General features: G+C 42.7%; 1 protein-coding gene across 1 annotated transcript in view; it reads right to left on the bottom strand.

The window, feature by feature from the left end:
* spag5 (sperm associated antigen 5) overlaps nucleotides 1-15,246 on the bottom strand; it is a 51,474-nt gene that overhangs the window by 19,195 nt on the left and 17,033 nt on the right. The window contains exons 6-11 of the mRNA XM_072590101.1: nucleotides 13,792-13,885; nucleotides 13,371-13,518; nucleotides 13,194-13,256; nucleotides 8,617-8,779; nucleotides 4,967-5,079; nucleotides 3,649-3,823 (exon numbers count right to left, since the gene is read on the bottom strand). Of these exons, the coding sequence (XP_072446202.1) occupies nucleotides 3,649-3,823; nucleotides 4,967-5,079; nucleotides 8,617-8,779; nucleotides 13,194-13,256; nucleotides 13,371-13,518; nucleotides 13,792-13,885 (756 nt within the window). The remainder of the gene's footprint in view (nucleotides 1-3,648; nucleotides 3,824-4,966; nucleotides 5,080-8,616; nucleotides 8,780-13,193; nucleotides 13,257-13,370; nucleotides 13,519-13,791; nucleotides 13,886-15,246) is intronic.

Genomic DNA, 15,246 nt, shown 5'->3' with positions numbered 1-15,246 from the left:
ATGTAGATGAGCTCCTCGTTAAGAGGAAGAAGGAAGCTTATTTAGGGGAAGGAGGAAGGGTCTGGCACAGCTTTAGAGGATTACAGGATAACTAGGAAAGAACTCACAAATGGACTGAGGAGAGCTAGGATGGGGCATGAAAAAGCCTTGGTGAGAAGGATTAGAGAAAGCCCAAAAGTGCTCCACACTGATATGAGGAATAAGAGAATGATCAGAGAGAGGGTGGGGCTGATCAGGGATAGTGGAGGGAACTTGTGCCTGGAGTCTGAAGAGGTAGGTGAGGCCCTAAATGAGTTTTTTTGCATCAGTATTCACGAGAGAGACCTTGTGGATAGTGAGAACACTGTGGACCAGTTTAATAGGTTTGAACAGATTGATATTGAGGAAGTAGATATGCTGGAAACTCTGGGAAGCATCAAAATAGATAAGTCCCCAGGGCCAGACCAGATATATCCAAGTTTACTACAGGAAACGAGAAGTGAGATTGCTGTGCCTCTGGTGACGATGTTTGCATACTCACTCTCCATGAGAGTAGTACCAGATGATTGGAGGAAGGCAAATGTTGTTCCTCTGTTCAAGAAAGAGAATAAGGAAATCCCTGGCAATTACAGACCAGCCAGTCTTGCGTCTGTGGTAAGCAAGGTACTGGAAAAGATTCTGAGAGGTACGATTTATGACTATTTGGAAAAATAGTTTGACTAAAGATAGTCAGCATGGCTTTGTGAGGGGCAGTCATGCCTCACAAACTGAATTGAGTTCTTTGAGGATGTGACGAAGGTCGAGCAGTCAATGTGGTGTATATGGATTTCAACAAAGCATTTGTCTTTTCCCTGAGGTAGGGGAGACCAGAACTAGAGGGCATAGGTTTAGGGTGAAAGAGGAAAGATATAAAAAAGGACCTAACGGGCAACCTTTTCATGCATAGGGTGATGCGTGGATGTAATGAGCTGCGAGAGGAAGTGGTGGAGGCTTATACAATTGCAGCATTTAAAAGACATCTAGTTGGGTAAATGAATAGGAAGGGGCAAGTGCTGGCAAATGGGACCAGATTAGGTTAGGATATCTGGTTGGCATGGACAAGTTGGCCCAAAGGGGGTCTGTTTCCGGGCTGTACATCTCTATGACTCTATTTGTTAAGGGTCCCCACAGTAGGCTCATTCAGAAAATTGGGAGGTATGGGATACAGGGAAATTTGGCTGTCTGGATACAGAATTGGCTGGCAGAAAGAAGACAGCGAGTGGGAGTGGATAGAAAGTATTCCTCCTGGAGGTCGGTGACCAGTGGTGTCCCACAGGGATCAGTTCTTGGGTCTCTGCTCTTTGTAGTCTTTATAAATGACTTAAATGGAGAAGTGGTAGGGTGGGTTATTAACTTTGCCATTAACAAAGGTCGATGGTGTTGTAGGTGGTATTGAGGACCACTGCAGGCCACAGCAAGACATTGACAGGATGCAGAGCTGGGCTGAGAAGTGGCAGATGGAGTTCAACCTGGATAAATGTGAAGTGATTCATTTTGGAAGGTCGAATTTGAATGCTGAATACAGGGATAAAGACAGGATTCTTGGCAGTGTGGAGGAACAGAGGGATCTTGAGGTGCACATACATAGATCCCTCAAAGTTGCCACCCAAGTTGATGGGGTTAAGAAGGCGTATAGTGTTTTGGCTTTCATTAACAGAGGGATTGAGTTTAAGAGCCACGAGGTTATGCTGCAGTCTATAAAATCATGATTAGACCACACTTGGAATATTGTGTCCTGTTCTGATCGCCTCATGATAGGAAGGACGTAGATGTTTTAGAGAGGGTGCAGAGGAGATTTATCAGGACACTGTCTGGATTGGAGGGCTTGTCTTACGAAGAGAGGTTGAGTCAGCTATGGCTTTTCACACAGGAGAGAAGGAAGAGAGGGGACTTGATCAAGGTATACAAGGTAATGAGAGGCATAGGTAGATTGCCAGAGACATTTTCCCCAGGGCAGAAATAGCTGTCACAAGGCACATAATTTTAAGGTGTTTGGAGGAAGGTATTGGGGAGATGTCAGAGGTAGATTCTTTACACAGAGAGCGGTGGGTGTGTGGAATGCACTGCCAGCAGTGGGAGTAGAGTCAGAGACATTAGGGACTTTTAATCAACTGCTGGACAAGCACGTGGATGGCAGTAAATTGAGGGGTGTGTAGGTTAGGATGATCTTGCATTAAGATAAATGCTTGGCAAAATATCATGGCTGAAGGGCCTGTACCATGCTGTTCTCTGTTCTATAAGAAGGTTGGGGTATGGGGCAGAGGCAGTGGTATTGATAGTAGGGAAGTTTGCAGATGACACATAGGAGGAAGGTGCTAGGTTACAGGAAGGTATAAATGGATTGGTCAGATGGCAAATCAGTGGCTGATGAAATTTAACCCTGGATAAGTGTGAGGTGATGCACTTTGGAAGAAGGGACAGGGGACTACTGAAATGAATGGCAGGACACAAGGAAGCTCAGAGGAACAGAAGGATCTTGGGACATACAGGATTTCCTGATGAAGGGCTTTTGCCCGAAACGCCCATTTTACTGCTCCTCGGATGCTGCCTGAACTGCTGTGCTTTTCCAGCACCACTCTAATCTAGACTCTGGTTTCCAGCATCTGCAGTCATTGTTTTTACCATGTACAGGATTGGTTAGGCCACAGCTGGAGTTGCGCATGCAGTTCTGGTCATCACACTAGGGGAAGGATGTGACTGCACTGGGAGGGAGTGCAGAGAATATTCACCACTACCATTCACTGGAATACAGCATTTCAGCTACAGCGGGACACTGGATAAGCTCGGATTGCTTTCTTTGGAGCAGAGAGACTGAGTGGGGGGGAGGTTGCAGAGGTGGACCTGACAGTGGCGTGTAAAGTTATAAAGGGCTATAGAAAGAGTGAAGAGAAAGCAACTGTGATCCCTTGATCAAGGGATCAACAACAAGGGGGCATAATTTGAAGGTGAAAGGCAGGCAGTCTAGAGGCTATTGGAGGATAAATGGTTTCTCCCACAGGGTGGTGGGGGTCTGAAATGCTTGCGAGAATAGATGAGGCAGAAAACCTCATGACCCTTAAAACATACTAGAATGAGCACAGGAAGTGTTATAATATTCAAGTCTACAGGCCTAGCGCAGGAAAGTAGGACCAGTGCAGTAGTAGTGTACCTCTGGTGGCACACAGACTTGATGGATCAAAAGGCCTCTTCTATACTGAATGATTCGGTGGACGAGAATTTTCTAAACGGAAGTGTATCTAGAGCAGGAGTCACTGTTGGTCAGTGAACACAGGAGGAGTGACGGGTAAATGGAAACCAATTGGGAGTTAGGAGATGGCAGCAGAGCTTTAGGTGGAAAATACGAGACCAGGAATCTATGGGAATAGTCAATTCTGTGGATGAGAAGATTTTCAGCAGATGAGCTGAGTCAGTGGCTAAGAAGGACAATGCTACAGCAGTGCAAGGAAGTGGGCTTTGTTGATGGAGAGAAAGACAATAATATCCAAATCCAAGTACATTGTCCAGCGAGTCACTGGGCAGTCATCAGCACAGTGATCCTCCTCACAATTTGGGTTTTCAGGAACCATACTGTGCCTTCTGCTCCCAGGAAGATCACAGCTACATGAAGAATCCAAGCAACAGGAGACCCACCTGATGCCAGTTCTTTATAGTGGCTCCAGCTGACTTGATGACCTCTTGTATTTGAGCCTTCAGAGCAGAGATCTCTACCGTGGCCTGGTTCATCTGTTGTCCCATCTCTAGCAACATCCCTCGTGCATCCTCCTTAACTGTATCCAGATTCCTTTGGCACTCCTCACACTTAGCCCTGACATTTTGGAAACAGACAGACAGACTCCTGTTTTACTGGTATACCAAATGAGGATTGCACAGGACTGGGGGCTCGTTCACATTCAATCAATGTCACAGTACAGGTCGACTCCCAAATGCCAGGTCATTGCTTCAAAGGTATTCCACTCGTAGCTTACTGACCTCCCCCTGCAACCTCCACTGTTCCCAGTAACATCTATGCTAAGATTCTCTCCTCTTTTATAAATTATTCGATACCCCATCCCATCTTATTGCTGGAATCATTTCCAGCCCTTTCCCTCCATTCGAAAAGGCCTTCCCTTTACTCAAAGGCTGTGCCTTTGGGTCCTAGTCTCTCCTACCAATGGAAACATCCACTCTGTCCGGGATATTCAGTATTCTACATGTTTCAATTAGATGCCCCCCTCATCATTTTAAACTCCATCAAGTACAGACCCAGAGACCTCAAACATTCCTGATATGTTAAGCTTTTCATTCCAGGGACCATTCTCGTGAACCTCCTCTGAACACGCTCCATGGCCAGTCCATCCTTCCTGAGATATGGGGCCCAAAACCATGCACAATACTCCAAATGTGGTCTGACCAGAGCCTTATAGAGCCTCAGACATACATCCCCACTTTTATATTCAAGTCCTCTCAAAATGAATGCCATCATTGCATTTGCCTTCCTAACTACTGACTCACCCTGCAAGTTTACCTTGAGAGAATCCTCGACTAGAACTCCCAAGTCTCTTTGCACTTCACATTTCTGAATTTTCTCCCCATTTATAAATCAGTCCAGCCTCTATTCTTCCGACCAAAGTACCAACACCTTCCCATGTTGTACTCCATCTGCCACTTCTTTGCCCAATCATTCCTTACCTTTAAAAGAAATCAAAACACACAAACAGGAGCCTCCTCAGTGAGACGCTAGATAGGTTTTCCACAGTCAGCTCCAATGTAATTTATGCAGACATTTGTTTACAACCTTACTGTGGAACAGTGTTCCAATGAAACACCAGAGGTCACTAATCAATTCTATCCATTGAACCCTGTGCCGTAGTTGGATGACTACAGTTCTCTCTGACTCCATGCACAGGAACACTCCAACATTGTTCTGGGAAAGGGTAGGGTCAGGGAGTCTGCTCGCTAGCTCACTCACCGCAGCTCCTCACACTGCAGGTTGCGATCATGCAGAAGGCGGACGTGTTCACTGAGCTGCCCCTCCATCTCCAGCAAATGCTCACGGGACACCTTCAGCTCCTGCTCCATAAACTGGTTCAAGTGAACAGAACAAAAAGATATTCAAGAGTTTACATTTGCAATAAATCTCCCTAAGTAGCAAGCCTAGTGATTCCACGGTCCAAGCCACACAGTGTTGTGTTGCACCAACTTATAAAAGTGATAGTCTTTCTGCTCCAACCAGCCTGTCTCATACAGTCACGGTACATTAAGCAGCACCTTACTATAGACCTCCCCAATCCAAGGCAAAAGAATTCTTCCAGGATAGGCAAGACAAAACTATTCCTGGGGATAGACAATTACAAAGTCTTTGGGGAGGCGGTGGGGGTTTGATGGGTGGGCTACAAATGAAAAAAAAATTTCCCAAGTAACCAGACCTAATCTAAGAGATCACTTTGATCCTAATTTAGATCCAAGGGAATCAACCTCTTCTACAAGTCAATTCTCGAGATATCCACCTGTTCACCCAGTGAGCCAGAGTATCAAGTCCCTGCTCATCCTTATTCACAAATCCCAAAGTTAGTCCACATGTCAGAAATATGGAGGAATACTCCCCAATTGCCAGGATGGGTGCAGCTCCAACAACATTCATAAATCCCAGGACAAAAGCAGCCCACTCAACTGACAGCCGATTCACCACCTTCAACATTCACTTTCTCCACCATTGATGTACTGTGAAAGTAGCAAATCCCATCTACCAAGATCCATTGCAGCAACTCACCAAAACACCTTCAAAATCCACATCCATTATCACCTACATGGACAAGGGCAACAGATGGGAATACCGCCGTCTGCAAGCTCCTGTCCCAGTCACTCACCAGCCTCACTTAGAACTGTAATGCTGTTCCTTAACTGCATTGGGTCAAAATCTTGGAACACCCTCTAACTTACATCATATGCACTACAGTGTTTCGAAAACGTGCCTCGTCATCATCATCATCACTATGTCAAATGTCAATAAGAGATGGGTAATAAATGCTGGTCTAGCCAGTCAATTCCATGAACTAATAAAAAGTGTTATATTAATCAGGACAATCTCCTCATAACCCCCTTTGCTGCTACTCTAGCTGACTCAGTACAGACCAGGGAACAAGCTGCCTGAACTGCTGTGCTCTTCCAGCACCACTAACCCAGTATTTGGTTTTCAGCATCTGCAGTCATTGTTTTTATCTTGTTGATCCTTTCCTATATGGCTGACCAACACACAAGGAATCAGGAATGTGTGATCACAGCGTGCAAACTCCTGGTGGTAACAGTGGGAATAGTGGTGCTGAGATCCTGGTTTCACGGACTCAGCGAGCAAGACAAGACAGACACTTTGGGCTGAGGCCTATCTACACAAAGAATGGCTCCGACAACTACAGAAATCACAGATTACAGGAGACCATTTGGCCTGTGTTGTTGCTTTGAAAGAGATGCCGGCGTTTAGTCCCAAAACTGTTTTATATTCATTACCTATCCAGATTCCAAAAACTTCCCTGTAGAATTCTCATCTCCTGTCACTCATTTTGCTAACTGACTTTAAATCTGTTGCCACTGGTTTTGACTCTTCTGCCAAAGGGAATAATTTTTCTCTCTATTATCAAAATTTCTCATCTTACAAAACATTTCAATTAGCAAATTATTTTAAAAGTTCTGAATGTAATTTCACGTCATCTTCAATATAGCCACAGGTTCCAAAGCTGTTCACCCAAAGGATGATGACAGGAGGCTAGAAAGTGACCAGTAGAGTTAACATTAGGTTTTCTGAAACTTTTTAAAGGAGAATGCAGGAGAGTGTAATGGGGAAGACAAAGTAAGTCAAAGATATACAAAAAGAGAGAAAAAGGGTTCTAGGGTGTGATGTTGGATCAGAAGATGGTATCACAATTAGGGGAGAGTATGCAATCATGCAGAAAATCAGTTGAGAGATCAGATGTCACAGAGTGCTTGGAGGCCAGAGGAGGTCACAATGAATGACTGAAAGACAACAACAGAGGGACTGAAATAAAAAAAGCAACTGAGTAAATTCGATGCACCATGGGAGCCAGGATATTAGGACTCTTGGAAGACTGGACAACTCAAACAGCAGCACCTAGCACAGGATAAAGAATGAACACATCACAGCAACAAATCCAATTTGTTCAAGATAGGGTTCAATATAGACAGAACAAAGCCAAGTCTGTTAAAGATGCAGATTTTAAAAGGTGGACCGTACGTTATGCACAAAGCATTAATTGCCTCCACTCCAGGTTTCATTAGATTAGATTAGATTCCCTACAGTGTGGAAACAGGCCCTTTAGCCCAACATGTCCACACCGACCCTCTGAAGAGGAACCCACCCAGACACATTTCCCTCTGACTAATGTACCTAACAATATGGGCAATTTAGCATGGCCAATTCACCTGACCTGTACATCTTTGGATTGTGGGAGGAAACCGGAGTACCTGGAGGAAACCCATGCAGACACGGAGAGAATGTGCAAACCCCACACAGACAGATGCCTGAGGCTGGAATCGAACCTGAGTCCCTTGGTGCTGTGAGGCAGCAGTGTTAACCACTGAGCCACCATGCTGCCCCCGTGTCATGAACCAGTTAGACTCTTTCATTTTGAATTAGATTTAACCAGTGATGTTTAAAGAAGCCATGTATTCCTAAAAGCTCATCTGTGCCAATAATTGGAGCATAACCCAGTTTCCTGGGAGAAGCTCCTGAGATTCAGGCCATCGCTCTAGAGTACAGGCCAGAAGTAGGTCAGGCTAAAAATGACAGGAGTCCATCTTGAAGAATATGGGTATAGGAGAGGATGTGTAAATGCAAATCCAGTTACAGACAGATTAAATGCCAGCAGCCCCTACTGAGGTTTTGCAATCTTTTGTAATTTTAGTCAGATAAAATGTATAATTTAAAAGCAGACACAAGAGAGCTGAAGAGAATGGAAATCAAGGTCATGGAAGCTGCAGGGTCTAAATAAGGAATCATAGGGAGAGGTGCTCAGGTATAAAATTGGCATTACACATGACAGGCGTGGGGGTGAGAAGGGGATAGGAAGAAAGCTCTTCATTGTGTCATTTGCACAGAAGGAGAGGCCATTCTGCCAACTGAGTCCATACCAGCCACCAGAGCAATGCAGTCAGATTCAATCCCTTGTTCTATTTCCATACAAATACTGCTCTCAGCATCCATCACAGGACCAGCCACCTGATACCTTAACAGCTCCACATTCATTTGAACTCTGGAATGTTCAGGACCTCTGAACCATAGCTGAGCTTTCACCAACTCCCCAAAATCCCATAGCACTCGACACTCTGATGGTCAACAACATTTCCTCCCTCTAAACGCCAGTTTTACCATTGGACCAGTTATAGTAAAATATCTTCAAATCCTTCAGGAGAGATAACGTGGCCAAGCTAGGAGTGTCTAACTAAGTGCCTGGCCACTGTTCCTATAGGTACACAGAGGGTTCACCGCCTAGCCCTACTGCACCACAAATGTCACACTAGTGTTGGGATTTAATAAAATTGAATTGTACAGCTGCCTTCCCATACAATCCACCACCATCCATCATGCTTTGGTTATTTCTCACTTACCTTGTTATAGTCTGCTATCAATGCAGCCTCGGCTCGGGTATCGGACAGTTCTTGTAGCTCCTCATCTTTAAGTGCCAGAGCCTTAGTTAAGCGGGTGACCTCAGCCTCAGACAGCTCTAAAGCTTCCTTCTCCTGCTTTAGTTTATCTGTAGCTTCTTCCAGACTGAGGGAAAAACATAACATGCCAATTAAAAAGACAAAACAATTTTTAAAAATACATACAATTAAACAAAATACGGCTAAAGTATAGAGCCTGCTCTTTATTCCACATTTTAAAAATATCAATTCCAATTTTGAACTGTTTGATGGACCTATAATCTAAGCTTTTGAGGTAAACAAAGTTCTAGATTTCCACTCCTTTTTGCCCTTTACAGGAATAAAGTCTTCCTGATACTATCCCAAATATACCTTGTCAATTAAAGGGCCATCTCTCATTCTAACAGATACTCTGTTTAGGATACAGCCAGGGAAAATGGCTTCTCAGGGGAATGCAGAGACAGCAAAGTCTGCATCTCCAGGAAAAGCTCAGCTGTATGAGAGGGGTTGAGATGCGAGAGCAATACTGACAGGGGATTCTACTCTAGGGAGAAACAAGTTGATGTTTCTGCAGCTGCAGACATAAAACTAGAATGGTGTCTTGCTTCCCTGGTCACTGAGCAACTGGAGGAAAGTCTGAGTAGACAGGGAATACAGCCAGAGATCATGGTCCATGCCAGTATCAACAGTAGAGAGGGGAATGAAGTCTTGCAAACACAATATAGGGAGATAGGAAATAAATGAAAACAGATGTCAAAAGGCACCAATTTGAGGATTATTCACAGTGCAAAGTGCTAACGAAATCAGAAACAGGACAATAGACAAAATTGATGTTTCTCCAACAGTACAGTCCAAAGATAGGTGGATTGGCCATGGGAAATACAGGGTTACAGTGATAGGTGGAAATCGGTGGGAAGCACTTTGGATAGCACTATGGACTCTGTGGGCCAAATGGTCTCCTTCCACACTGCGGGGATTCTATGATTCTATTCAATAAAATGGTGCAGAAAGAAAGGATTAAGATTCTTGGGACATTGGAAACAATTCTGGGGAAGATGAGACTTGTACATGCTGGATGGGTTGTACCCCAGCAGAACCAGGGCTAATAGCATTGGAGGGACAATCATTAGTACATGGATAGGGTTTAAAACAGAGTGGCACTGGGACAGAAACCTGAGCTGGCTGAAAAAAAAAGAGAAACAAGGATGGAAATGAAAGAGAAAAATAGAAAGCAAAAGTAGAAGGTGGAAATAATCAAAGGCTAGCGGCAAATAGGGCTGGAGTACAAACAAAATGTAAAATGAAAAATCACAAAATGACATGTTTGGAGGCACAATGTCTGAATGCATGGAATTAGTCACAAAATGGTAGGCAAATCAACACAACAAACAGATGCAACTATACTGACATAGGGTAACCAAGGATGGGAACTGGACAACCAAGAATATTCAATTTTTCAGAAGGACAGGCAAAAAATGGTAAAGATGGTGGGTGGCATTGTTAGTGAAAATGAAATCAATGCAACAGTGAGAAAGGATATTGGTCAGGAAATCTAGATGTGGAATTAGCCTAGCTGAAGTGAAGGAGCAACAAGGGCCATAAAAATTAATGGGAATTGGTTATAGCCCTCCAAACAGTTGTGGTGAAGTAGGGGATGGCAGTAAAAAGGAAATAGAGATAACTGCAATATGTGCTACAGTAAACACAGCTGATTTTAATGTATATATAGACAAGACAAGCTACATCAGCAATAATATTGTGGCAGTTGAGTTCCTGGAGGGGGTACAAGATAGATTTTTAGACCAATACATTGAGGAAACAATTCAGGACAAATTCATCCTAAATTTTATTTTGAGTCATGAGAAAGGGCTAATTAATAATGTATGCAAGGTCCTTTAACAAAAAAAAGACCATAACATGGTAGAAATATAGATCTTCGAATAGTAAGTGAAACAGTCCAATCCCAAACTGGGATCCTAAATTTAAACAAATGAAACTTCAAAGGTTTGAGGGATTCATTGAGCAAAAGATTGGATAACTTCATTAAAAGACACGCCAGTGAATAAACAATCCGAGAAACAAACTTGCATTGCAGCAGTTTTACATTCCTTTGGCAAAAGAACACGAAAAGTAGACCATCTATGGTTAACAAAAGAAAACAAGAATGGCATTAGATCCCAAGAGGAGTCATATAAACAAAAACAGAAATTGATGGAGAAACTCAGCGGGTCTGGCAGCATTTGTGCAGAGAAAGTAAAGTTAACATCGAGTCATCAGAACGGATAGTAGTTCGGAAAAGGTGATATATATGCTGAAGACAGGTGGGGTGGAAGAGTGTCACATAAAAGCTGTATAAAGTCGCTCAACAAAGTAGCAAGCCAGAAGACTGAAAGCAGTTTAGAATTCAACAAAGGAGGAACAAGAGTGTAGTTAAGAGGGAAAAACAGGTTATGAAAATAAATATGCAAGGAACAGAACAGCTGGTTGTAAGACTTTCTGTAAGTCAGTACAATTATGAAGATTAGTCAAGATGAGAATATAATAATTGGCCCGTTACAGTCTGAAACAGAAGAACTGATAATGGAGAATAAGGAAATGGCACAGCAATTAAACAATGACTTTTGTTCCATCTTTACAGACAAAATTCCCCCAGAAATATTTGAGAAGCACAGGTCTTTTGGGAAGGAAGAACTGAAGGAAATTAATATTAGTAAAAAAATTGCTGGAGAACTTAATGGGCCTGAAAGCTGATAAACCCCAGGGTAATAAAAGGAGGTGGCCATGGAAATAGTGAATGCACTATATATCATTCAAAAGTCTTTAGAATCTGGAAGTGTCCTGGCAGTTTGAAGGATGGCTAATGTAACCCCTCTGTTTTTTTTTAAATGAATAAAAGGAATGATTACAGACTAGTTAGCCTAACATCGATAACAGGTCAAATGCTGGAGTCTATTCTAAATAATATAATAAGAGGACACTTAAAAATACCAATATTACACAAAGAGTACATGAAAGGGAAACTGTGTTTGACAAACCTACTTGAATTTTCTGAGGATATAACTTGTAGAATAGATGAGGAAGAATGCATAAGTATGGTGTATTTGGATTTTCAGAAAGGTTCTGAAGGCTCATATAAGAGGTTACTGTGCAAAAATCAAAGTACATGAAATTGGTAGCAATGCGCTGGCATGGATTGCGAACTGGTTAGCAGACAGAACTGAGTAGGAATAAATGCATTGTTTCCAGAGTGGAAGAGGGTGACAAATGGGGTAACAGAAGGATTAGTGCTTGGGCACCAGTTAGTCACAGAGTACATCAATGAATTAGGTGAGAGAATAGAGTGCAATGATCCCATGTTTGCTGATGACAAGAAACTACATAGAAACATGAGTAGTGAAGACAGAGGCTTTCAGAAAACTTAGACAAGTTGAATGGGTGGACAAAAACTGTCTAAATGTGGACAAAACTGAAGTCATCCAGTTTATTAGGAAGGAAGTCAGAATGGCAGAGGATTATTTAAATGCTGATAGACTGGGAAAGGTTGATGTACAAAAGGGACCAGGGTATCAGTGTACAATGGTTACTGAAAGCAAGCATATAGGTACTGCAACAGTTAGGAAGGCAAATGGTATAGTGGCCTTCATTGCAGAGAGTTTGAGCATTGGATCAAGCAAGTCTTACTGCAGCTGGAGAGAAACTTGGAGAGAGCACAGCTGGAGTAGTGTGTGCAGTTCTGGTCTCCTTACTCAGGAAAGGATAGATTTACCATTGAGGGAATGACTCCTGGCATGGCAAGTTTATCGGAGGTGAAGAGATTGAGTTGCCTGGGCCTGTATTCACTGGAACTTAGAAGATGGAGAGGATCTCATCGAAACATAGACAATGCTGGCAGGCTTGGACAGGCTGGATACAAAGATGATATTTCCCCTAGGTGGAAGGTCCAGAACAAGGGACCATGGTATCAGGGTGTGTGGTAAAGCATTTCTGACAAGACAGAGAGAAATATATTTACTCAAAGGATGGTGAACCTTTGGATTCACTACCACAGAAGGCGATGGAGATAGTCACTGAATTTAAGAAAAAAGGTAAATGGGTTTCCATTCACCATAAAGCTGTGAAGGTGCATGGGCAGGGAGTAGAATAGGATGGTGAAATACAGGATCAGCTATCATCATGTTGAATATCAGACTAGGCTTGATGGGCCAAATGGCCTTCTTCTATGTTTCTATATCCCCTTATTCCACCACCTACCTTCAGTGCAAATCTACACTATACCTCCTGCGAGGCAAACCTATTCTTCCAAAGGTGCGGTGTCCAGGACTGAACTGCTCCAGATAGGATTCATCTAGAATGTAATACAAGTAGCTTCTGCCCCAACATCATGAGAATGCTACAATATAAGGTCCAATATTTCAACAGCAGCTTTCAACAATGGTCTGTTCGGTCAATGTCATACACGAGTCTGAGAGAGCTTCTCAGAGAGTTATTAAGGTACAGGGACTCACGTTGGTAAATACAGCAACCTTTCTGCACATTATTACCTTTTTACATTCGCCGTTAGAGTATCTGACAGCTCCTTGTTCTGTGCTTCACAGGTCTGCAACCTAGGGCAAGGTGAGAAGTACATATTCATTGTTACAACCAGGAATATTTAATGACACACAATCCAACCACAGAAGCAAACATGCAATGGCACCTTAGAGGCAAAACTGACTCACTTTTCTGCTCTCTCAGCCAGTGCTGCCTCAGAAAGTTTCAGTGATGCCTCGGTTGTTGCCAGTTCCACAAAGTATTTACTGTTGTCCTTCATCAGCTTGTCGCGTTCTTCCTCCACCTTGGCTAGCTGACTGGTCAAGATTTCCAGCCCTGGAACAGATATCAAAAGGTTAACTACTCTGTAGTTTGCAACAGATTGCATCTTCCATGTTCAGGAGTGAGAATGGGGCAGATGAGTTGATGCTTAGCACTATTAAAGAGTGTCCAGACCTGCTGCTCTTCTGTGAATAATATTGTGGAATCCTCTACGTTCACCAAGAAAGCATACGAAAAGAAAAAAGCCCAGGAACAGTGCAGCAGCCCTTCAGTACTGTACTCAAACCATGGGCCGAGAGTGAGATTTGCTACTATCTACAAACTTACCAGATTTCAGCTGCAGATTCTCACATTCCAACCGTTTGACTTTGTCTAGGGCACCATGGAGCTCGTAAGCAGTTTGTTCCAGTTCCTGTTGCATCTGGGCCACAAAAATATTTATTTATTTACACACAGTGTACATTTAAATACAAGCCAAGGTATTAAACAAAAGACAATGGGCAAAGGCATTGGCTATGACATCCCACGTGGGGAAATTCTATGTTTCTATAGGTTTATTCCTGAAACCGTATCCCCAACATAAAAACCCTCAAACAACAGGAGACCTGTATTGTTGGAGCAGAGGCTGCTTCACAGAAGAATCCCAGCAGTATTATTACAAAAACACAGTCAATTTACACGTCCTTGCACTCAGGTGTAGACTGGAGAATTACAAATAGTAAATCCTAATCAAACAAAACTATAAAGTCACACCCAGCAAACATAGTTTAACCTTGGTAGTGGGGAAACACCCAGAAACAATTATTTGACAGAAAATTAACTAATCCATATTTGGCCAAATGACTGTTAAGGGAGACAATTGTTTAACTTGGGAGGCTTTTTTTGATGGAATAATTGAAAGGATTGGTGAAGCATAAGTGAAATTTCCAGATACATTTGATATTGTGCCGCAGATTGTGAGCAACGTTAGAAAATGAAAGATAGGAGGGAATGTAGATATAAAAGTTTAGTTGAGTGACATGAACAAAGTTATAAATGCTTGTTTTAGGGTTGAATAAGATTTATAGTGGAGCATGTCTGGATCAGTGTCAGGGCCCTTGCTCTTCCTCACAGATATTAATGACTTAGACATTGGGTACAATTTCAAAATTTGGTGATACAATACTTGTAAGTATTGTAAACTGTGGGGAGAACTTTGTGAAACTTTAAACAACTAAATTTGTGGAATGGGCAGACTAGTGGCAGATAAAATTTAACATAAATAAAGATTAAAAATTACTTCATGTGATAGCAAGAACATGGAGAAACAACAGAAAGGCTAAGAAATTGGGGCTGAAGCAAACCATTCAGCCCATCTTGTCCTCTCTGCCATTCAATGGAATCGTGGCTAATCTAATAATCCTCAACTCCAATTTCCTGCCTTTTCCCCCATTACCTTAATTCCCTTACAGATTAAAAATCTTTGTCTCAGCCCTGAATATACGTAGTGAGCCAGCTTCACAGCAATCTGTGGTAAAGTCCCTAGATTCACTAGCCTCAAGAAATCTATTTTCCATCTGTCTTATGTAGGTGATCCCTTATTCTGAGATTATGCTCTCTGATCTGAGATTCTTCCTCGAGGGGATCCACCTTTCTGCATCTACCCTGTCAAGCTCCACAGAAATCTTGTATGTTTCAATAAGGTCGCCTTTCATTCTAAATTCCATTGAGAACAGGCCAAAATTACTCAACTTCTCCCAAAGACAGTTCCTCCATATCTGGGATCAGCCAAGTAAAACCTTC

Source organism: Chiloscyllium punctatum, chromosome 19, assembly GCF_047496795.1.
Source record: "Chiloscyllium punctatum isolate Juve2018m chromosome 19, sChiPun1.3, whole genome shotgun sequence".
Lineage (NCBI taxonomy): Eukaryota > Metazoa > Chordata > Chondrichthyes > Orectolobiformes > Hemiscylliidae > Chiloscyllium > Chiloscyllium punctatum.
The sequence above is the reverse complement of the archived record's forward strand: the minus strand, read 5'-3'. Positions and strand labels throughout refer to the sequence as shown.